The sequence below is a fragment of the Nelusetta ayraudi genome, unplaced genomic scaffold, assembly GCF_046127955.1.
Source record: "Nelusetta ayraudi isolate G7.1 ecotype Tasmania unplaced genomic scaffold, CSIRO-AGI_Nayr_v1 ptg000042l, whole genome shotgun sequence".
In the NCBI taxonomy this organism is placed as follows: domain Eukaryota; kingdom Metazoa; phylum Chordata; class Actinopteri; order Tetraodontiformes; family Monacanthidae; genus Nelusetta; species Nelusetta ayraudi.
In genome coordinates, this window is record NW_027466092.1 from 13,147,075 (window position 1) to 13,171,428 (window position 24,354).

Consider the following 24,354-nt stretch of genomic DNA (forward strand, 5'->3'; position numbering starts at 1 on the left):
TCAAGCTCATAAAGATATTTATTTGTCGACAAAATTCACAGAAATTCACCTACAAAAATATTCATGAAAATTATTTCTGTCTTTAAAACATACCAATGGTCTGATATTTTCTATTGGGAAGTTAAAACTTTGAATGACGGTAATCGAAACACGATGGAGGAGTCAGTGAGTTAAGTAGCAAATTGTTTGAAGGCACTAATACACCAAGGAGAAACGGTGGAATGATGAGTCGTTGGAATCATGGACCCAGATACATAAAGCTGCTACAATGTCCACAGCTTGGTAAGGCAGTCATTCACACCTTGTCGCTTGTACACAGGTTTGGAGAGACGAGACATCCAGTACGTGATGAATCTAAACAATATGTGAACAGGACATTTTCCAATATTTACACCTCAAAAGTGAAAGACAAACAAAAATTGACCAAACATTTAATACAACACGGTGCTGGAGACAGCGATGCACACGGCCCATGGAGTACAACAGGAAAAAACAAGTGACAACCGGTGCGATGCGAACAATAGTACAGCTGTCCTGCGTAAATGCTTCATTGAAAGGCATTTTGCATAGATGTATATACATTTCAACACTTTATTGGACATTCTCTGCTCCCACCATAGAAATAAGTTAATATTTACATATTTTACTCTTAATATATCAGACTTTGGATTAGACGCAGAGTGAAGCGAATCACCTTTGTTTGTTTCAGAAGGCAATGGAAGGATGTAAGGCACCGCTATTGTGGTTCACAGTATTGGGGCCTCTGACTGCAGGTGAATGACGGAGTGGGGAATGTGTGTGCGTCTGATGTGTGCTATTTCTCCGCCTCCTCCTTTGAGATCTGCTTAATCTGCCGTGAGTGCACCATGGCCCCGGCCAGCAGCTGCTCCTCCAGGGCCGCGTGCAGACTGGAGCCCCCGAGCGCCAGCAGGGGCTCCAGCCGCGGCACCCCCCCGGTCTCCTCCGGAGGCCCCGCGGCCTCTCCAGGTCCCAGCGCCCTGCGCCGCCGCCTTAGATCCGTGTCTCCCTGGTCCCTGGCCTTCTCGCGGGAGCCCTGGGGGCGAGCTTCCTCTTTGACGGGCCCGTCTTCTGCGCCTTCTCTGGGGTCCCGTTCACCGGCAACATTCTCTTTGAGGTCTCTTCCTCCTTTCTTCAAAGCGTTGCCGTCCCCTCTCCCCGCCTCCTGTGCGCCTTTCCCGGCCTTCCTGTCTTCTTTGGCCGGCTCCACCTGGGCCGGCATCTCCTGAGCCGCCTCTGCCTGCTTCTCTTTCGCTGCCTTCTCCAGGACTTCGTTGCCGGCTTTGAGGAGCTCCTTCTTAAGTTTCTCTTCCGCCTCCTTCTCAAGCGCGGCTTTCTCTCTCTCTGCCTTCTCCTTCTCCAGCCTGGCCTGAATTTCTCTCTCCAGTCTCTCCCTCTCAGCCCGCTCCTTCTCCAGCTCCTGCTTGGCCAGCAGGTCCTGTTTCTCTCTCTCCAGCCGCTCTTTGTCCATCCTCGCCTGCACCTCCTCTTTTATCCTCTGCTTCTCCATTCTTTCTAACTCCTCCTTCCTGGCCAGCTTCTCCTGTATCTCCCTTTCCACCTGCTCTTTTTCAAGTCTCGCCAGGACGTCTCTGTCCAATTGTTCTTTCACAAGACTTTCAATTTTCTCTTTTCCTTTCTCCAGGTCTCTCTGTTCTTGTGCACGCTGAGCTGCCAGGTCCTTCAGCTCCTTGGGCAGCAGGTCGTCAGGCTTCTTCCCCAGCGGAACCCCCCTTGCACCGAGCTGGCTCTGCGAGTCTCCTCCAGCGACAACGTGGACGTCCTCTTTGTAAGGCGCCTGAACCGCTACTTTTGGAAGCGCAATCTCGGCTCCTGCGTCCCCAGGCTTGGCGTCACCGCCAGCTGCTCCTACTTGAACACCTCCCACAACCTCCTTGGCCTGCTTGGGTTCTGCGGCCAGGCCGGGCTTCACTGCTTCACCTTCCATCACCTCCTGGACACCTTTTTCGGCCTCGCCTTCAGCTCCAGCACCTTGAGGTTGTAAAACACTTTAGTGCGTTTCTTTTTTAAACCGACCAGCCAACATCTCACATCAGCACAGCTCTGTGTGGACGCTCACCTGCAGGTTGTTTGTGGATTTCCTTGTGCTGCTCCTCAATGACGGCCAGTAGCTTCTCCTGCTGGTCAAGGAGTCTCTTCTGTTGCTCCTGCTGCTCTTTGATCACCTGCAGCAGCACGGCATGATCCAGCTGGCCCTCTGCGGGACAGAGGCATCGGTCAGAATGAGTCACGACCTGCCGGCGAGGAGCCGACGGTTGACGGGCTCGCTAAGACTGACACGGGGACCAGTTCTCTAGACACAATCTGACTCCATTCATTAAAGGACACTTTCTCTAAGTTAAAGTCTTGAAAACATGTATCTAGAAGAGGCTGGAATGAGCTCCTGAAGACACAGACAGACACTCTATGTTAGGGGCGGGTGAGTGGGTGGATTCTACTCAAGTGCGAGGACGGGATGCACTCTGCAGACTGATGTGAGTATCACAAACAGATGAAATGTCCCGCGGGGTGAAAGACAGGGTGAGCGGCCAAACAGGGAGGCAAGGAGGAGTTCATACCTGCAACCAGCTTTTTTATCACTGTGACACGAGTCCGGCAGAAGAAGAAAAGAAAAAAGAGGGAAGGTGAAGAAGAGGAAAGAGAGAAAAAAAAGGGGCAAAAATAAACAGAACAAGAAAGTCAACAAAAGCCAAACATGAATGTTTAGTCAGTGGTGGAGGAGAGATATGGGCTTGAACATCTCCGCTGTCTTCTTCTACACCGGGGGTTCCAGTGGAACAATGGCACCATAAGCGAAGACACTAAATAATATACAAGTGTAATAAAATGCAAAAAGAGCGGAAGCTGCGTTCATGTTGCCAATCAGGATCTGCTGTCAACACCCTCGGTGCACAACCCTGTAGTGTGCCAGTTCACTGAATGTTGGACTTTTCCATTATAGATTCGGCACAGTTCTATTCTTGAACATATATAACAATAACCTTGTATAAGTCACTACTGACTAAACCCCCTGGCCGTCCTACCTTCCAGCTTCTCGTCTGCTGTGTCTTTGCTGTCCGCAGCTGGAGCGCCATCTGCAGGATGATGATGCTCAACCTCAGGAAGTGGAACTAATGGATCAACAAACACTCAAGCGTCAATACTGCATTATCAGACAATGCCCCCCTCCACACACCAAGCCACCATAAACAGCGGGGGCACTCACACTTACCTTTTGCTGCTACTTCAGGAGCTTTGGCTGCTTTACCTCCCTGAACTTCCACCACAGCAACGTTGCCTGCAAGAGGATCTTTGACGAGGTCGTGCTTTTCAGCTTTCTTCACCAGAGAGCCGTCTTGATCTTTGCCTGCATTTGCCACCGGCTCCTCCGGCACCTCGTTGGACTTGACTCCACCACCGCCCGCATCCGCTCCTTCTCTACGCACAGCAACCTGCGGGTGCTTTGCCGAGTCCTCGGCGTTGGCGTCTTGTTTGTTTTCACTCTGCACGGGGTGGCCTTGCACTTCATCTTTGACCGGCTCCTGTTTGGCTTCTTCTGCAAGTTGTGGCGCAGGTTGTTTCTTCTCCTCCTGCAGCTCTGCGTCGTTCTTTTTCATTTCTACCCGAACCTCATCTTGAGGAATGGGCGGCTCATGCCGATGGGCCTCCCCCTCTGGCACAGCGACACCTGGGGAACAGAAATGAACATCACAAATGAAACGGTTCCTGCCAGAGGCAAAACAAAACTATTTACTCTGCTTGTTCAGTTTAAAAAATCTGAAACTTTGATAGATGCTAATGGTCTGAGCAGTTTGTCAGTGGCTGCATTTCCATTACAGTTTTCCGCAAAATAAAAGCGATATTTCTAAAATTTCGGCAAAGTGCGATTGTGATTTGCAGGTGTTTCCATTGAATAGTGTGAGGCGCATAAGCTGCAATTCTCGCACAATTTCATCCCGTGAGATTTACGAGAATTAAGTTTGCTTTTGTTTGTTTACGTTTCTTTGCTGTCAAGAATGGTTGTTGTATTTTTCTCTTTGATTACTTGTAAAAAATATTTCACACGCAATGTGCCATTTTCACTTGAAGTGAACTGGTCACGTGACCACGTATGCCACGTCTGCTAATGTGTAAATGCGAAAAAAAAGGGGGTTTCTATGACACTTTTGCGATATACCACTATATTGATACGTCTGAAAAACCACCTCATGAGAGCGTCAAAAACTTTAAGCCATATTTGACAGGTTTCTCCAAGTTAAGGTGTTTCCATTAAGAGTTTTTTATTGCAATATTTAAGTCTTGCGCAATTCTAGGGGTGATGGAAACGTCTGTTTTGCAAAGACAAAGAATCTTGTAGGTTCACTACACATGAGACTATACCTGGATGATTGAATGATGAGGATGCAGGACCTAACAGAAACAATGATCTAACTTTATTTTGGCGTGATAATCAAGCAAAATGATTCCCAAATTCTAAACTTAGTGTTAGAAACTCATGCTACATCAGCAAACCTTCCTGCAACCAGTTGTGTGTATTATTTCTTCTTCTTTCTTCTGTGTCTCTGCCATGTTTGCTTTCACCAGTTTGAATCTTGTGCTTTGGACAGTTCCTCTATTGTATGTTGACTGTCCCCATGTCATTGAACAGTAAAACATGCAAAGTCTTGGGATGTTTGACAGTGAGACATAAAATACCATAAAATAATGCAGAGGGTTTTGACCAACTCACACATACTGAGACTTTGCAAAACCTTGGGGGGTAAAAGTGCCAAGTGTGAAATGTGTGGCCACCATTACCTGCATCAGGTCGATCCAGCTGCACCTCCTCGCCGCTCTTCTTCTCGGGAAGTTCAACGGGTCCCTTGATTTGAGGAGGGTCGCCCTTCTGCCCAGCTTGCATGTCCTTGACAGGCGGGAGGTCAGGTTTCTCCGGCTCCACCGGCTTCTTGTTCAAAGGGTTGTCTGCGCGCGGACAAAACACAATGTTTTACAACATAGCTTCTGAACAATACACTTTACGCATTGTGCTATGTGTCATGACAGAGCAGATAAGTCTTTTGTTTAAATATTTACGCGGCCATAAAAAAGTTAGGCTGCACTATTTTAGGATGTTTAATGCTGCTGCTTACGTTTTTTTTATTTTTCTATTTGACTTTGCTGCGTTGTTTTGTCATGCGGCATATACAGTATATTTATATAGATATATTTCGTCAGTCTGAAAAATATGGGCCGTACGGCTGCAACTGATTTAAAAATACATAATTTCACACCTCATTCATTCCACTTTTTTCTCGCTTGTAAGAGGAGCAAAGAAACACCCTCTTACTATTTAACTCTCCTTCTGACATTTACTCTTTATATTCTTACATCAGCATATTTATTGCAAACATTTATTACCGACATTAAAGGAAATTAACCATTCGCATATCTCATTTGAACTATGCCTAGCAATACACTCAGGAGTAATTAATTTCACTGGCTGTAAGGACGAGTACACCCACTAGGTGGCAGCAAATACAGACGTGGCAACCCACGAAAATTGACAAGACCAAGAATTAAGAAGCTTGAGAACAAAAAGAGCACAAATGAAGGCTTTGTAAAGTGAATGGAGAGTGACTGGAGTGGAACAGCTGCAAACTTAGGGAAAGTGGTTCAGAAAAGTGTAAATATACAGGGAATGTGAATATATATATATCATGCAGAATTTAGAGGAAAAAAAAGATTCACACAGTGGCACAAGGTCAGTGGGACCTGGTGCCAGTGAAAGGCTACAAATATAACATGAAACATATATTTCTGTAGAACCATGAAGGGGATAAAGGAGACGAGAAAAGCAGCAAAGCTTGTGCTTCACCACAGATTGGGAGCATCAATATGAAGGGCACATATCACATATCAATGTGTTTTGTCTGCCCTCTTCCCAGCCTCACTAGCCTTCCTCCCCTGCGCACAGCTAGAGCTTGCAGGCATTTTATAGCTGCCACGGGAGATATGGGGGGGAGACATGAGTGTAGACAATGTATTTTTTCAGGGTGGGGGCAGGGGCGGCCGGGGGGGTGGTGGCAAGAGGAATGAAACAGAGGTAGAGGGGTTTGGGAGGCGGGGGAATTACTCGAGTTTGAAGGGCATCACTTTCGCTCCATCAATGTCAGGCACTCGGCGCTGCTCTCAGATATTATCAAGAGGTTATCTCCTCACTCGGGCCGCCAGTCTATCAGTCACAATGTCTGTCACCATCTTTTCTTTTCAAAGAGCGCGACAGAGAAAAAAACACCTTTTTCTGATGCTGCTTTGTTGCCTTTGTATGAATCTCCCTGGACGACTGCCGGAGCTTCATTATCTTTTTACTTTGCTTTCACAGAGCACTGCAGCCAAAAACGTGAAGAGGAAAACAAAAAATAAACATGTCGTCTTTGCAGCTGTTCTCATGGCATGTCTTTTTTTTTTGCCCTATTTTCCTTCAGACACCAAACTGGTTTCAACTCAGTAGCTATGTTTCCATGGACACAAATAATTGGAATAAAGGCCCAATCGGACTAAAAATGCTTCATGTGAACACATCAATCAGACGATTCTGATCTGATTCGGTCCATTTGGAAAGAAATGTCATTCCGAAAGAGAAAGGCGGTTTATGCCGATGGTTGGGGTAAAATGATCTCCACTGCGCACGTGTGCTACGTCAGTGTGATGTGTTTCCGTCTTTGCAGCAGCCGGTCGTTTTCCGGCAAGCAGGAAACGTGGCGTGAGGGAAGCACAACCGGTCTGTTGCTGACACAACCGTCTTGCTTTTGCATGCCCAAATCATTTATTCCGATTAATCGCTTGGTGCATGTATACGCACGTCATGATCGGGTCATTTTATTTAGTGTCCATGTAAACAGTGGATTTGAAATTTCCGATCAACCAAGGTTTAGATGGGATTGGAGAAATGTGCTCATGTAACATAAATACTGTTTCCACCAAACTGTTACATCTACATTCAGAGCAGGACGACCGTTCTGAGTCATCAGTCCAGGCCGAGGCCTTTACCTGGCAGGTCGGGCAGCAAGTTCTTGTCGGGTGCTGGAGGAGGGGGTGTGACCACCTTGCGGGCGGGGCTTCTGGACGAAATGGAGAGCGTGGTGAAGGTGCTGATGAGCAGGATGCAGAGACCGACCAGGAGCACCAGCTGCAACGCACAGGAGCAAGACGCATGATCAGCAGTGCACAGACAGGTGTTCACTCAGCTATGCCACTTAGGCAAAGAGAGCAGTGTGTGTGTGTGCGTGTGTGTGTGTGTGTGTGTGTGTGTGTGTGTGTGTGTGTGTGTGTGTGTGTCACCTGAGACGTGGCACCGCCTTTCTGGATCTTCTTGTAGATGAGAGCGGGGCAGATAAAGCAGATGAGGCTGCCCATGGTGGCTCCAGTCAGACCCAGAATAGTTTCCACTGAGGAGCACAAATAGCGATTTACCCAGTGGTCATGAGGTCGGGCGGCATAGCAACATCCCTTCACATATTAGGGTGAATATTAAAGATCCGAAGTTTAACGGTATAATACAGAAAATTTAGTAATCAATCAACGACTCAACGAATAACTGTTTCATAAAGGCGGATAAAAGGAATGAATAGTGAAACCTCTCTGAATAACAGATGTGGGGATTGTTATAAACACATTATAAAATAACAAAAAACCCTCAAGCATTTTCCTTCCATTCGTTGCTTCACTCATATCCGCCTTTGCCAATCCTAAGTGGCGAGCACCCACCCGCCCGCCCCATCCGTGGCATCCTGCTCCTGGCAGCGGGAAGCTGCCCGTGGCCCCGCCCAGCGGCTCTATTAAGAGAGCTGGCAGGGCATCAGCCTGGAAAGCCATCGCTCATCCCAAGGAAGGACACCATATTGTCTCACTCAGATTTAGTGTCCACCCTCCCAGGGGCCTCACCTCCTCTCCCCTCTGTGTATTAGTCTGATTAGATACACAAAGAAGCCAGACCAACCCACTCTGTGTGTGTGTGTGTATGTGTGCGTGTGTGTGTGCGTCTGTGTGTTCACTCAATCAAATGTTTAACAAACAAGGTCATAAAAAGAAAATGAATAAAACATAAACTTGTGCTAAATTGTACAGCTCTATTGTTTGGTACAAGTCTGCAGGGATGAAAAGACAAAAAAAAAATCTGCTCAATATTGTTGTGCACAAGGATTTGTGCATGTGTGCTACAGTGTGATTGTGAGTGTGTGTGTGTGTGTGTGTGTGTGTGTGTGTGTGTGTGTGTGTGTGTGTGTGTGTGTGTGTGTGTGTGTGTGCATGTGTGTAAGAGAGAGAGAGAAAGAGACTTTTAAAATCATAGCCCCATCTTGCAGTCTGCCGTCTAATGGGAGATAAAAGTTAGGGCTCTGATTTAAGGAGTGTGTTCGACTGTGACAGTCACTGACTCGTAAAGTCACATTCAAACACGTCGTAAAGCTTACCAGCTCCTCCACACACAGACAGGAACACGCACACCTCAGAGACCCACAGCCAGCAGGGCGCACGCGTATGAAAAAAACACACATACAGGACGAACCGTTGGGAATGAGAATGCCGATGACCATGGTGCCGAACACGATGCAGAGGGTGATGGCCTTGAAGCGCAGCGGAGGCATGTAGCCCCCGGCGGCAAACGTCCCATCCTTCAGCTGCAAGACACCAAACGCAACCGCAGAGACGGACTTGATGAACAAAGTCTTGATTGAGCCACGCAGCAGCCTTGTTCAGGTTGAATGTGCAGCTGCACTCGGGCCTGGATGGACAGGCTTAGTGTATTAGTCAGAGGGTGGTAGAGGATGTGGAAGTCATAACAGAGCGACTGTGGAATTCCCCCTCACTGCATATCGCTTTTTTTCATTTTTTTGGACCAAAATCAAGTCTACCATGAAATTAATTGCCTGATGCCATTACAATTAATACATAGGAAACTGTTTGTCGGAATAATGGCCAAGTCACATCTAGTCGCCCTTTTTTCCCCTTTTTCAATTTACAGTCTGTCTGATTGGGAAGTGAACCATTTAAAAGCTACCTCAGATCTGGTGCACACTGGGTAAAGGGGCTATTGGCCGCTGAGTCAACTTCAATCCTACCTGCTGTTCGAAAAGCATGGTGTTGATGGCTTGGCGGCAGGGCAGGATCATCATGGGGAAGCCCACCGCCACCGACATCATGAAGCCCACGCGGATCATCTCCGTCACCAGGTTGGAAGGGAAGTTCATCAGCACGTTGCCCGCGATCTCTTCAGTGAAGCTGACGTAGCCAAAGAAACCCACCTGGTTCAGGAGCAGGAGGAGGAGGAGGCAGCAGGGACATTTAGTTTAAATACCCAGGCCAGCACCAATTTAGAGCACAGATTATCTTTGAAACAGTGTTTCTGCTCACGGTGATGTAGAAGACGGTGACCACGTGGAGGGCCCAGGTGAAGATGGTGCTCATGCGTTTGACGGACGGCTCGTCCAGGCTGTCGTAGGTCGGCAGCACCTGCCTGTGAGAGACAAGCAGGCCACAACGACACAATGTGCATGCCACGCGCCAAAAATCAGACAAACAAACAAAACAAACAAAGCACAATGCTGCCATTGTGCATTCATGTGCAACACTGGGCTGAAAATTCATCAGCAATTCCGGATCATCTAATAATGTCATGTTTAATTTCCTTGAGCTTTGTGTAACTTGTCACCAGTTGGAGCTGACACTTGATTTACTTTTGCTGGTTTAGTCCATAAAACATGTTTAAACTCAAGTCATCGGATGACGAAACACCAGGGCCAGATTGATAGTGATTCAGTTGCCACAGATGAACATTTATCATCAATAAATGTAGCTCACTGCTGCATCAGCAGCAGTCCAGTCTTCTGTTTAAAAGTCAAAGTGACAAATCAAAAGGCTGAGGATAGCCTGCTGTCACATTGAAGGTCTAGTTAATGTCTTCTGCCGGAGTCGACCGATCAACTCGCGAGTGATTTGAAACAAAGTCACGAGAAATAAAATTAAAAAACAGAAAAATGCACAAAATATTAATCTATTCCCATTGTTTTTATATCACACTAATTGGCTCATGTGTTTGGTTTTATTAATTATACTTTTAAAACATTCAGTGCCACTTTCATTACTTTATTTTCAGGACACTTCCTCCATTACATTCTTTTATGTCATGAACTTTTGTCAAGCTTGTCCGCTGACTTACTGAGTGACTCCTTGTGGCAATAATGGGCCTCCAGAGCAGAACACAGAGATGTAATTGAAATTCTAACACAACTATTATTGCACATGGATGCAACAGACTTTTCAGCAGCACATATTTCTTCTGTACTCATTAAATTAATATATTTATCCATAACAATTTAGCCCAAAAAAAACTTTGAATTATTATTTTTTTAAGGACAAAAGATGACAGCAATGTTATGGCAGAGGAGATGAATCGTGTCCATGTGTTTGGCTTCATACAGGTTCGTATGAATGTGTGTGTGTGTGTGTGTGTGTGTCAGAATGGGTGACAGCAGTCAAAGACCAGCTGTGGCTACAGCAGACACTGCCTGCTCATTGGTCCATTTGTGAGCTCACGTTTCTCATCTTTTGTCTGGCCAGCGCGAAACCTGAGCGACGCGGGGGAGTGGGTGTCGGGAGAACGGGAAGGGTGGGGGTCCATGTCTGCTGGAGGGCGTGGTCTTCGGCACATTAATCTCCAAATTTACAAGCCTAGTATTCTATATACTGGCAAGTGCCTGGCAGGTTTTAAAGCATTATAAACTTCCCAGTTCTTGTCCTCTGTCTTTCCTTTACATACGGTATATATGAGAGTGTAACAACAGAACCTTCTGTGCTTCTCCTTCTCTATTTAACACGCTCAAGCTTTAGAAGCAGGAACTGTCCCGGGGTGTGTTTCCTTGACGCCTATTTGATCTGCAAACAAGTACATCTTATGCTCAACGGTTAAAGGAAACAGCAAAGTGTGAGTGTAGATCTAAAGTGATGAACGATAACTGAACAGCCTGAGCCCAAAGGCAAGTCTGTTTTGGCCTCACAGGTCCTCCTTAAACAGAGGACAAGGGTTGGGTGGCCTCGAGTGGGTGCTCTGCTTAATAATGATTAACTTGGACTTGAAAGCACGCTGGCACTGCGGTGTCACAGAGGGGACATTTGCACTGTACATGTTTTGTTTCATGATGCCCACCTATTAGGAGAGAAAAGCACCCGTTCAAACGCCGGCGCCAGAACATGACGAGGTCCGACTCTCCGTCCCATTATGACGGCGACTTTAAATAACGTTATAGCCGAAAGTAAACACATGTCACGGACGCAATAAAAATCCAATGTGCTAAAAGCTGTTTAATCAGCCTGTGAAAACATAAGTGTGCGTCTGCGAGATGGCAGCGGTCCAACATGTTGATTAGCGGCTTGGCCGGGGCTTCCTCTCGCCTTGCTCGGCCCAACCCCGGGCCAGGAAGTCGCACCCGCCAAATAGCGTTTAGCGCCGCTAGTGGGAAGCGCTTATTTTCTTTTTTTCAGTTTTTGACCAGGCGTTTGACCACACCCCCAGACCCATGAAGTTGCTACGAAGGAGGATTAGGGCCACAAGAAGAGAAAAAAATATCACAGGAAGGATTTTTATTTAAGTTTTCATTACGAGTTTTAAATTGAAATTTCGTGAATAAAGTCAATGCTAAAGAAGACAAAATTTCATGAATAAAGTCAATGCTAAAGAAGACAAAATTTCATGAATAAAGTTGACGCAAATAATCACTCAGCGCATACGCGAAGGTTTTTGCCGTCCGCATTAATGGGCCCACATAGCATGCTTAGTAGTGTCACTTTACATCATGCCTCTGTAACTCACGTGATCTATTTAGCCAATCAGAACGAGCTGAGACGCAGCACATACGAAGTCGTGACGTCACGCTGGGAATAAACTCTTTTCTGGTGACTTTCTGGCATTTTAACGACTAAAAGACCATAAGTTAAAAATCTACAATAGAAAGATTTGCTATAAATAGCGTTTCAGGTCACTGTTGTCCTGTCGGACGTTTTAAAGGTGTTTATTTTTGTATTTTGTCCTGTGGGGAAAATGCTTTTTGGGGCCATGGGATTTTTTTGCTGCAGTCCCTTGAGTGGTCACTGGGGAAAATCGGCGCTGGCATATTGCCAGTCCGGTATCCAGTTCTTATAAAACATCCATGCATGTGACTCAACTTCTAACGAACATACCAACCACCATATGTGTTCTGGTAGCATTCATCAAAACACCTTTTTTTCTTTTTGTAGTCCAGAGGCTACGGTCACCCACTCCTGGCACTTACCTCACTCTCTCACACAAACACACACAGTGTCACTGCCCCAAAACTGGCCTTCTAAAGACCCCGCCACCACACGCCCCGCACCATTCCCCCAGCATCACATTCAAACTGTGATTAATATAATTAATGGTTGTACATTCAGAATTGTGTACCAAAAAACTACCCCAACAAGGCAAGCGGTGAAGCAGGACAGTGGACGAAAGAGACGGCGTGACAGAGGATGCAAAGAAATGAAAGATCACTAAGAAAACAGTGAGTGATTGAAGCTCCAGAGACGGAGCTGGGGGAAATTTGAATGTAAAAGAGTGAACTATGCAGTTACTATGTGGAGGGTTGATGGAATGCCAGCATTTAGGCCTACAAGGTTTAATGTTTCCCACAGCGGACTGGGTAAGAGGGAAAATTACACAGCTGGCCGGTGCTCAAAAAGTGGAATTCTCAAATTCATCTCTTTACTAGCCATTCACCCGCTCAGAGAACGCCAGTCTTGTCTGGGATGCTTTTCCTCCATGGTTATTCTGAGCAGGAACCAGCGGAGAAATAGGCACAAAAACAAGAATGTGGCCAAAGCGCAAATTAAGGCTCAGGATATTTCTGGAGGCATCGAAATGGTTAAGCTGAAAACAAACGAGCCGATTGCGAGAAAAAAAGAGGCACGTCTAAACTCACTGCAAACCCTCCATTATGGCTCGAAAGGAGCGACGCAAGTACACATGCAGGGGCCGCTCGCCCGCTCTCAACATGCAGCTGGAAGAGATGGAATTGCCGCAGCGCTGCAGGAGTTAGTGGAAGCATCGAGCCACCCCGCCCGCCATTCTAAGGCCGCCGTACCACTTTCCGCATTCCCGAATTATATCTTCTGACTCGTGTTTGACAGAAGTGTAGTAACGCGGTCCCCGCTGCGGGTGGAGGGTGGAGGGGGAGGGGTTGGGGGGCGCAGGTAGGGTGTACTTACGACTGACAGGCGAAGGCCATGCCACAGATGGGGATACAGCGAAACACGCCCTCCAAGCGCACCGCATTGACCTGCTCTAGCCACCAGCCGCTGAGCAGCCCGTGCCTGAACGAAGACAGCACCATCTGAGGGGGAAGCGGGGGGGAGGGGGGAGGGGGGACCGGGAGGTTACCGCTTGAACCAAAATAAAAAGGAAAGCGAGGGGGAGAGGGGTCTGCGCCTACGCTGACGGCGCACAGTGCAGGTCGCGGAAGGCACCGAGAAAGAGGAGGAAACCAGTGGAGGAAGAGAAGAAAGAAAAAGGAAGCGACAGAGAGACGACACGAGACGAGACGAGACGAGACGAGACGAGACGACCGCTCTGACGCACCAAAAACCTGCCGCCACTCAACCGGCTCAAGAATGCAGTGCAGCCGATGGGAAAACGACTTGGGGTGAAATTCGAAATTGAGCGGGGGTTTGACCAGGTGGCGTGCAGGTTTTCCATCAGAGCGAGTTTCTTTCGCCTTGTCCTTGAAATCAACTGCTTGACGTCCCGTCGTCCTCCCACACCTGCAGACCAAACCCTTTCACACTGATCCACTTGTCTTCTCGGACCTTCTTTTTAAACTACTGCCACCAAAACACACACACACACAAACACACACACTCACGCACAAACAGCTCATACAAAAAAACTCAAAAAGTTAATAAAATGGGGATGACTTGAGAGGAAGTTGGCTGGTGGAGGTGGGAGGGCAGTTTAGGTAAGCAGAGGGAAGAGGTTTGAGGAGTGCAGGCAGGGAAACACCAGGCTTCCTTCACTCTCCCAACGCTGCCTCCCCTGCTGCTGCCCTGAACCGTGGTGATTTCTGTTGTTGCTGCTCTTTAGGGTGGTTGTTGCCGTGGTTTTACTTACGGGTGACAGCAGAAGGTTGTGGCGATAATGGGCAGGCACTGAATGACGCCCTTGAAGCGCCACAGGTGGACCCGCTCCACCCAGGAGCCTGAGATTATGCCATAGTGCAGAGACGACAACACTATCTAAAGCACCGGTGGACAGAAGACAGGCAGTGGGACAGGGAGGAAGCAGACAGCGGGGTGCAGAGGAGCCGAGGGGGGAGGGTTTGGCGGGGGTGGGGAGGAGGGGGTGGGACAGTGAGCAGGAAAGCAGCAGAGTGGAAGGAGGGAAGGAGGGAAGAGGGAAGAGGGAAGATACATCACTGTTAGAGGGTTTAGGGGTCTAGGCAGGGCTGGGCCTTCATCTGCAGCCAGACACACCGGACACACCAGACACACCGGCGCTCCGAGTGATCGGCATGCAGTGGAGCGACATGTCACATCACGAGAGAGAGAGAGAGAGAGAGACTGCAACAGAGGCGAGGCGACTGCGGAACCAGTTCCACAGCTACCACGTGGGCACGCGAGCGCATGTGGACAGGCACACTTTGCATGTGTGTGTGTTTTAAAGAGTCACTCAGCTGGATCACCTGAGGCAGGAGACGGCTGCTCAGCCCGACGTGGCAGGGAAGCGAGTGCGCTGCTGCCTGGCACTGCTGCAGTGTCTTACTGGGACACCAGTGCCCTGTTTGTTTGTACCCGCGCCATTTAGGGTTTCGTTTTGGCCTTTTGAAGGTGACAAATAAATGAGGATACTGTTGTAAATGTATTTCAAAAATACAACAATTCCTCAAGAAAGGACTTGAGCTATAATCCTCCGCCTTTTCATTCTTCCAACAAAGCATCTATTTTAGAAGAGAACCAAAGCCCAGTGCTCTGCAGATGTCTAAATATATTTTCTGGAGATCTTTTCGTTTTGTTGATCATTAATCTGATCAAACTCCTTCGTGAAAAATGGAGGTGTAATATGGGAATTAGAAGTGAACATACAGTAAGAAGGTCTTTTAGTTCTGCCACTTGTGGCTAACTTGAAGTGTGCCAGACTGTTTTGCTCCAGTGAACAAAGTGCAACTGTTTTCTGCCTGATTTGATTCAGAATGAGTTTCTCTTTAAACAACACAACAGAAAGGCAGTGTGGTGGGGATAAAGAAAATTCTACTATTCCAATTAAGCAAACAAGAAGGGACATTCAAAAAACACGATCATTTAAACATGCAACTAATCTAAATTTAGCCAATTCAAACACAAAACGTGTGAGATTATCTTACAACCTAGCGATTAAAAATATATAGCTTAATTATAATCAGTAGCAAAAATAATGGAATTTTTCTTTGCCACACACAGCAGATTATCCAGATAAACAGCAGGGAACTGATTGTCTACACTGCTCTATTTGCATGCACTTCATTATGATGCTCTAAATGAGTGTTGGTGGGCTCACCGTAAACATGAAGAGGGTGTAAAACATGAGAGCCATGGCAGAAAAGGACTGCAGGGAGGACATCATGTTTCTCTGAAGACTCAGAGGCAGCACAATGAACAGGGACACGGCAAACAGCAGCAGCACGCGGAAACCAAAAGTCACCTTTAAATGAGAGTTGCAGATTACTTACTCACTTCACATTGAATTATTGTTTGAATACATAGGAACGACCTTTCACTTTTGTGTTGGTTGTGCAAACGTGCTTAGCAGAATGCACTGGAGGAGATCAAAGATGAAAGTTGAATTTAACTGATCTTCAATGACTGAAAATAAAGATGAATTGCAAACCTGCAAACCAAGAAGCTGAGCAAAGAAATTTGATCCCAGATCTGCAATCACGACATAGAAGGCGATGCAGGTCCCCAGCATCAAACCGATCATACTGCAGGAAGACAAGGAGGAGATGGGGAAACTCAGTAATAATGTCAAATGGCTTCTTGAAGTTAAATAGAATGTTGCACTTGTCAAGCAACGATGAGACTTGCCTCGTCTCCACCAGTGTTTTCCCCGGTTTGCCATAAGCATGGAACGCTGTGAGAGGGTCATAAGGTCAGTGTGAACACCATGTGGACCAACAGATGGCAGTGTCCTAAAAATAGTTTATTTCTGAATAGCACCTATATCAACATGAGATAAAACCACCACAGTGTGCTTATCTGGCACTCCAAACATTCAGTATATGTGTAACAACTCATTTATTACTTATCAATATTTTAGCAAGAGATGCAGTTTGTGCACACGAGTTGGACTTTGTTATGTCTGCTCAGTCGCTGGTTATCACCACAGCTGGTGAAAAACTGATTCCTCCATTTCAGGCAGTGATTGTTGCTGCCAAGACAATATGACAGGCCACTGTTCCGGTCAGTAAACCTTCTCAATCCAAAAGAACAATGGGAAATTTTAACGTTCATTGCATGAAGAATGATAATAATAATATTCACCTAATCCAGCATAGGTTCTTCTTTTGGTGTTGCTTGCTGTGTGGACCAGGAACATACACGACTTGTGGGTCATCCATGAACAGAAGAACAACAGCAGGGTTCCCAGTACAATCCCACACTAGGAAAGATGACACGTGAATACAATTTACAGCTGGCAAAACTAATATTATTTAATGAAAAAAACAATTTATTATTCAAGTCTGTCATATCCATAATAAAATCATGGAACAATATGAAACAACATTTATTGACCTCAAAACCCATTTGTAAAAAAAAAACATTGCAAGCTGAAAGAGCAAATTTAATTTTATCCTATACAAATTTCCTTTCAACAGGCCAGGAAAAATGATGATCTATGTGCATTGGGGCGCTTTGTTTGAACGTTAAGCTAGGCACTATGTGTCTATTTACAGATAGAGCACTCAGTAATATCACCTCTTGAACATAGTGATGGTCAACATGATTCAAGTCATCTGCTCGCAGTTTTAATTTAGTTCACACTGTACTCTTCCTTATAACGATGTTATATTGCACGTTTATGTTTCCTTGTACAAGCTGAAGGTTTAAGTGGTGAGAAGGCTTGATGTTGCGAAATACTGAACACAATCGTTTCATATTTGCACAAGCAATTCCTGCTGGATGTGTGTAAGACTCGATACAGTTTAAAACGCCATTATGATAATGGTACACTAACATATACGTAAAAAAAAAAAAACAACACGCACACGCACACACACACACACACACACACACACACACACACACACACATTAACTTACACGAAGCAAAAAAAGAAAGAAAGAAAGAAAAGAAAAGAAAAAACAGGAAAAGGGGATAACGTCACCTCTACAAATGACATGACTAACTTTAGTAGGTTAATTTTCGGACGGGGCCCTTCTTCCGCCACAGCTGATAAAAGGGGCTGTGCGTTTGCGGAAGAGGGTCGCAGCACCTGTCCGTTCACACAGGCCACCCACCTGTTTGAAGCAGAAAGGCATGGTGAGCACGCTGACACCCACGATGCTGTTCACCACGTTCATGATGAGACCCGAGTTGGACGCCGTCATTGTGGAGCGGCTGAAGGCAAGTCCTCCGTAAGTAAGAGACGTCAAAATCAGGGAGTCAGACAGTCATGGAGGGCCGAACAGGTGAGCGCTTCACAGCCCTGGTATCGGCTCAGCGGAGCGGACGGACCGACCGACTCCCGAAGGTTTTTCGGATTACTCCGCCAACCTGTGACGTGGCGGTCTGTGAAAACACAAACACGAGAGTTGGTGGGTTGAAACAACACAAACACTTGTCTTTAGTAGAATATCAACGTTTAAATTGTATGCCATGTTATATTACATGACGATATGTTCACCTCGACAGTCAACACAACCTTGCGTTAGTTTTCCTCTCGCTAGCAAGCTAATGCGATCGCTAGTAATTAAAACTTACTGACCTTTTCCTGCGAGTTCCTCACCCAAAAGCCTCCGCTCGCTGCATGCGCTATCATTAGGTACGTTCGTGATATCGAAATATTAACCGTCGTAAAAAAAAATAAAAATAAAAAAAAAAATATATATATATATATATAGGTTGGGGCGTATAAGGCACAAGTTAACCAAAACCTACACAAAACTTGACTTTTTAATATTTTTAGAGTCGCGTTTCCAGGAAGTAGCGCTGGTAGTCAATGACAGCGTCAAGACAACACAGCCTGCTTGTTTGGGTCCGGTTAGAATACACATGCGCCCCCTAGTGGTCCCCTAAAAGACATGCAGCCTTACCTTTGCTTATGATAATATTTCTCTCCCTAATTATTATCTCTAACAATCTCGTTAACTTTCAGCTCAGCTTTAGTATTTAATTCTGGCCATAAAAAATCTTGGGGAAAAAACTCTCCAGGACTCCGTGTGCCCAATGCAGTAAGTAAAGATAATAAAATATTTGGTAACAGCTTGAATTAGTCTCACAATAAAATCTTTATTCACTCGGGCCTCTTTTGTGCCGTGATACTTTATCAAGTGAGTTTAAGTGAACTATTCCTTATTTCCATTCAACAAAATGGTCCAAACCAGTTCATCCACCACAGATGAGGTCTGCATTCATAACAATAGGACCGTATCAATGGGTAAGCATGAATCCTGTTTTTCCAGATGCTTCAGAGATTCCCTCCAGGAAAGGGAAGCCGGCATCAGAGGGACGCCGAGGCTAAAGGTGTGAGGGGAACAAACAGAACAGAGCAATTGTTGATGACGCCAAAGGGGCGGAGGGGCAGTGGGGGAGAGTCCCCGCACCTGAAATATAGATGGCAGTCGCCAAGTTTATTTCTGTCCACCAGACCGCCTGCCTGGTGCCCTCTCTGATGGACAACTATTGTATTGTTTGACCAGGAAAGGCATAAAGAAAGCAAAAGGGAGAGAAGGCAGGCGGCGGGAGGCGGGGGGGGCGGCCTGGGAGCTTTCCATCCCGCTGGGTGTGCTCTCCCTCGGGGATGAGGCGCGTTCAGAAGTAGGGATGTGATGAAGCCGCATAGACAGACGGGCAGATTTTTAGATTGTGTTCTACAGACCTGCTATCTTTTTAACATTTTAAGTTTTATTCTTTTATTTTGAAAGTCTTCAGTCTTTTAAATATTGTTCATTTACTTTATAAGCACTGGATTAGCTATTTAGGATGACTCGCTCTTTCCATACATTGTTTTTACGGGCTTCCACTCTAGTATTTTCTCTTTGATCATTATTATGAAGAAAATAAAGAAAATAAAGTTTGCGTCCTCTGTGTGTGTGTGAGAGAGGGAGAGCGAGAGAGAGAGAGTGTGTGTGCATGTGTGCGTGCGTGCATATGTGTGTGATCAGAGGGGTTAAGACAGGAAAACCCTGGCCATTGTGCACCAGTGACCCCTCAAAATCAATGTGACAGAGCGGTTGATTGGCTGGAGGGTCCTGTCTCTCTGCACCTAATCCCTCAAGGTAGACCCTCAGCCAGGCCCGCCGGCCTACGAGTGGGTGTGCAAGTGTGTGTCTCTACATGCGCGCGCGCGCACACACACACACACACACATTCGTAGGTGAACGTATCTGCGCTTGTATGTGTGTCTTTCTGCACCTAATCCCTCAAGATAGACCAAAGGCCATGGGACGGGGTATTAGTGCAGTTACAGGGGGTCAGGCTTGTGTGTGTGTGTGTGTGTGTGTGTGTGTGTGTGTGTGTGTGTGTGTGTGTGTGTGTGTGTGTGTGTGTGTGTGTGTGTGTGTGTGTGTGTGTGTGTGTGTGTGTGTGTGTGTGTCGGGCAGAGCATATTAGAGAGCCCTAGTGTGAGCGCTACTCCACAGTAGTCCAATTAGACTGCGCAGTGCCCCATGTATTTCTAAGGCACTCGGTCATGTGCGGAGGTAGTGATGGAGCAGAAGAAGAGGGAGGTGGAGGCGGGGGCAAATTTTAGGGCAGATTTGGACGGATAACGCAGTTGGGGCGAAATTAGACGCAGGCATCTGGATTTGACCCCCGGGCCCTGGCTGTGACCTCGAGTCACTCGGGGGTCGCGGGGCACAAAGCAGAGCGCTGACCCCGCACAGGTCAAGCATGCGGGTGGCTGAAAGGACGCCTTTGTGGGGCCTGGCATGCTCACTATTTCCCATGAGCGCCAGGGGACTGCGTCTGCCGAGGAAACTGGACCGCAGAGCAGTCCAGACAAGGTGTGTCTCTGTGCCTGCACAGGCTTTCGCTCTCTACGTCTCTTTATTTCTTTTATAATTGCACGTTGTAGACTAAATATCATAGCCAGCCATTTTTTTTTTTGTAAATTATGTTACTTTCTTAAGTGTTGATTTTAGATGTTTGCCAGCAGAGAGACTTTACACTGGCAAAACATGGAGGGGAAAAAAAAATCCCTGAAATTTATATTTGACCCAACAGTTCACATGATTCATCATCCCTCAAAAATTCTTTAAATTTCCAGGTAAGATATTCAACCCTCTGTTTACATCTTCCGACAAATAATCTCTGTTTTAGCTTCCTGCTAAAACTGGTGCTTTTGTTGGACTTCCCACATGTTTGTACGGAGACTAAACAAGGTGGTCTCAGAGAGAGGAAGGAACACCTGGCGGGATGGGCGGTGTCGGGGGGAGGGGGGGGTCACTCACCTGGATCCAGCAGTGGACTTTGAAATTTTGAAGGGAGTTCATGGGCAGGTGACATAAAATCCAAAACTATAAGTAAAGGTAATTTTTGCATCATCCGGGGCATTGGAAAACACCATTTCATGATTATATATTATATGCTCATTTTTTGATAATACAAAGTCAATGGAATAAATTATTGCCCACTGTAAATCTATTGTTGCCCGAATGTGCCAAATACTCGGGGCTACTAGGATACTAGGATTTCACACTGTTTGCAATCATCGTTCTTACCATTGGATGCCACTCGACTAGAGTTTACACACTGTGCCTTTAAGGGATGACATACTTCCTGTTTTTTGGTTTTTTTATTTTAAAAAACCAAAAAACATGCACCAACCTGTAATTTTGCATACACCTTTTTCTTGTGTGTGTGCATGTGTGTGTCATACAACCCGGATTTGTCAATGTGCCTGTGGTCGTTGATTGTGTACATCTGTTAGCGCCTCCTTAATGAGCGCATGCACGCTGCCTTCAATCTTGTGTGTGTGTGTGTGTGTGTGTGTGTGTGTGTGTGTGTGTGTGTGTGTGTGTGTGTGTGTGTGTGTGTGTGTGTGGCCCTCGGAGAGGCTGAGAGGAGCCCTCTGCTCCAGTAATCACATTTAATTACACACCAGCATTAGACGGCCTATGAATGGGGTTTTTAGGCAGGCCTCTTACACAGAAATTGGCTGCATCCAGCTGAACATTGCCCACCTTTGTACTGCCAGTCCCGCTATATTCTATTAAGACTTTGTCATTTGACCATCAGCGCGGCACCGCGGCCTAGCACGACAACGGCAGGACTAATGCTACACATTAAAAAAAAAAGGAGAAGGTAAAGGGGACAATAGGCGTTGTCGTGGCCGAGCGGCTTACCCCATTAATGAGACAAATGGACCACACATTAGCCTCCATCCACCACTGCATGGCTACCTACGAATACACACAAAGGCTGCGTATCCTTAAGAAGAAGAAGAAGAAGAAGAAGAAGAGAAAAAAGAAAAATTCGTCCAAGGGCTGCTTAGCCGGTGCTTTAAGAGAAAACTTGTGGGTATATCTTTTGGAGAGATGAAGTGGAATTTACTTTGCTAATCTCCAGGGGGTCTTCTGGCACTGCGAAATCAATTCGGGGGCCTGCCGGGTTTTTTTCCCCCCCTCCCTGTTCGATGGTGTGGAATTTTTTTGTGTCGCAGAGAGATGGAGAGAGATGTCAAATCGCCATCTGCAGAGCTAGTCTTTGTCAACGTGTGTGTGTGTGTGTGTGTGTGTGTGTGTGTGAGAGAGAGATATCTGAATATATCATCAGGTTTCCACGCAGGCAAGAAAATCTGCTCTTGCTCACACAACCTGCGAGGGTCAGCCCATGTAAACACCACAATTCAGTTCGTTTATACCCAAAACTAAACATTTGTCCATGGAAGTATGATAACATTGCACAATCCCCAAAGCATCATGGGTACATTTTTTGATTGTGCTCCCTTTTAATTTGTCACATTTCCTTTCGCAACCGGGTGCTGGGCTATGTCGCGCGTGCACACACACACACACACACACACACACACACACACACACACACACACACACACACCCTTAAGCACGCTCTGAGACAGCGCCTAAATGACCATAAATCCAGTGTGTTTTTAAAAGGCTGGACTCATAAAGAGAAGAGGTGACTGACTTCCACTGAAGGGGTCAGTTTGGCCTCGGTCCCACTGCAAAAGCAGAGGTCGCATCACACACTGCTACTACAGATACGCTGCTCAAAATCCACTCGCGTGACGCGTGTAAGAGTGAGCAGCCCCTAATGGCGAGAAAGCCAACTGCAAACATTGTGAATATTTTTTTCACTATCTGTCTCCGGGTGTCCCACTTGATCTCACAACTTTCTCAAATCAGCCCGATGGCACAATATAAAAAAGAATTCCCAAACCCTGTGCAGATACTGCAGATACTGTACACAGCATCGCAACACAACCGTCTCCTCACAAATAAACCTGCTTTTTTTTTTTTTTTTTACCATGAATATAAATGCCCTTTTCTAGCAAATGAAAAGACAGCAGTGATGTTATATGTAATGTATTTATCTTATGAAAAAAATATTTATTTTTTAAAAATTGATATAATTCCTTTGGATCCTATATACTTGTGCCACGCTGGGCCTTTAAACACACAAATGCAGCGTGTTGCATTTGCATGCGTGCACACTGGCGTTCATGTACTTGTATTGTGTGTTTTTTTGCATACCAAAGCACATGTTGCACAGTGGGCTACATGTCGGGACTCACGCGCACACACACACACACACACACACACACACACACACACACACACACACACACACACACACACGCACACACGCAGGGAGCAGCAGCAGCAGCCAGAGTGAATGGTGTGTTTGACTGGAACAGAATGACTGTGGGGATTCATGCTGGCTTTCCTCTATTAAACTCTGCAATAAGGCTCACTGTGTACGGGAGTGCTGACGTCCCCGCCCACCTCAGTGATCTACTGCCTGTGTGTGTGCGTGTGTGTGTGTGTGTGTGTGTGTCTGCGCCAAAAACTGGCTACCTGTTCACAATGATGTATAGCTCCGGGGGATTGCACATATAAATGTATATACCGCATACGAGCATTTGTGTGCATTTGCGCTTGTTTAAATCAATGTTTGCGAGTGTCCACCTGGGCGTGCAGCTGCGACGCTCCGGCTCGCAGCGTCTTTGGGGGTTTTTTGGCACGCGGGACGAAGGGAATTCCTTTAGAACTGGACCCGGGACAGTGGACGGTCTCACTGGTGACTCCAAACTGCGGCAACCCACGGTAGAGGAGGGAGTTTAGAGGTGGAGGAGAAGCAGGAGAAGGCGGTGGAGGAGGAAGAGGAGGAGGAGGAGGAGCAGGAGGGTAATTTACAATCCAAGTGGGCTGCAACTGAAGGGGACTCAGTAAGTGGTGGAAACGGGACGGCCCGTATATCTCCTGGTAATTGATGGTGTTGGAGACTCGTCCAGGACTGGGAGCCAGTAGTGGGACGGCGCTACCCCAGGTTCTCTTCGGCCTCCTGCGCTGCTCCTGCTCCTGCCGCGGCCGTCTGCGGCTGCACGGACAGAGAACGGGGCCTTTCATTGGGAGCGGCGCTTTATGTGGCTCCCTGGTGCCAGCGGCATCATTAGGATTTTAGGAGTGGCACTTATCACATGAACAGTCTGGCCCTCACCCAACAAATATGAGGATTATTCCAGTTTGTTTAAGTGCCCTGGCTGATTTATTATAGACAGAGGTGGAATATAGACAGCTGTCTGCATGGAAACGGCCGTGCATGATAGAGCTCCCTCATAGCCGCTACCAAGAAGCTCTCAGAGAGTGTTTGTGAAACATGCTTAATGTGAAAATGTTATTTTTTTCTTTCCAACCACCCAGAGGGGTTGCCACGGTGGCACAAGAAATGGTTTGATATTCCTGGTTTTAATCGAAAAGAGTCTGGAGGTCTGGCTGGACAGAAACCTGGGTCCTGGAAACATTCTTTTTCAAAGTAAAAGAAAAATTCATTGAAGCACAGAAAGAGATTGTGAAGTTGTTGTTAAAAGTGTATTTACAACAACAGTCTTTATGTAAAAAATACAGTAAATTTTTT

At 46.5% G+C, this 24,354-nt stretch overlaps 1 protein-coding gene across 10 annotated transcripts; it reads right to left on the minus strand.

Annotated features, from left to right (window-relative positions):
- Positions 1–2: 2 nt before the first annotated feature.
- Positions 3–18,142, minus strand: slc38a10 (solute carrier family 38 member 10). 10 transcript variants are annotated; one of them, XM_076034601.1, is made up of 19 exons: positions 18,023–18,142; positions 17,556–17,826; positions 16,579–16,696; positions 16,123–16,168; positions 15,926–16,019; positions 15,596–15,739; positions 14,174–14,298; positions 13,276–13,400; positions 9,409–9,511; positions 9,117–9,299; positions 8,555–8,675; positions 7,339–7,445; positions 7,048–7,186; positions 4,816–4,980; positions 3,251–3,706; positions 3,063–3,149; positions 2,598–2,618; positions 2,099–2,236; positions 3–2,010 (listed from the first exon to the last, which is right to left on the minus strand). In XM_076034601.1, exons 3-19 carry the CDS (start codon positions 16,653–16,655, stop codon positions 815–817), a joined length of 3,327 nt encoding a protein of 1,108 aa, XP_075890716.1. In that variant the 5' UTR covers positions 16,656–16,696; positions 17,556–17,826; positions 18,023–18,142; the 3' UTR covers positions 3–814. The 10 variants fall into 10 exon arrangements, with proteins under 10 accessions (XP_075890716.1, XP_075890714.1, XP_075890720.1 ...); XM_076034599.1 differs by lacking the exon at positions 14,174–14,298; XM_076034605.1 differs by lacking the exon at positions 13,276–13,400 and having other exon boundaries at positions 3,063–3,113.
- Positions 18,143–24,354: the final 6,212 nt, after the last annotated feature.

What these genes read in the sequence shown, in the direction of transcription:
- slc38a10 (XM_076034599.1), bottom strand. Translation starts at nt 17,645, where the DNA reads ATGACGGCGTCCAACTCGGGTCTCATCATGAACGTGGTGAACAGCATC. An exon ending in TGCCTTTCTGCTTCAAACAG is followed by an intron (nt 16,697 to 17,555) that starts GTGGGTGGCCTG and finishes CATCTTTCCTAG; the next exon opens with TGTGGGATTGTACTGGGAAC. An exon ending in CCATGCTTTTCGAACAGCAG is followed by an intron (nt 8,676 to 9,116) that starts GTAGGATTGAAG and finishes GGTGTCTTGCAG; the next exon opens with CTGAAGGATGGGACGTTTGC.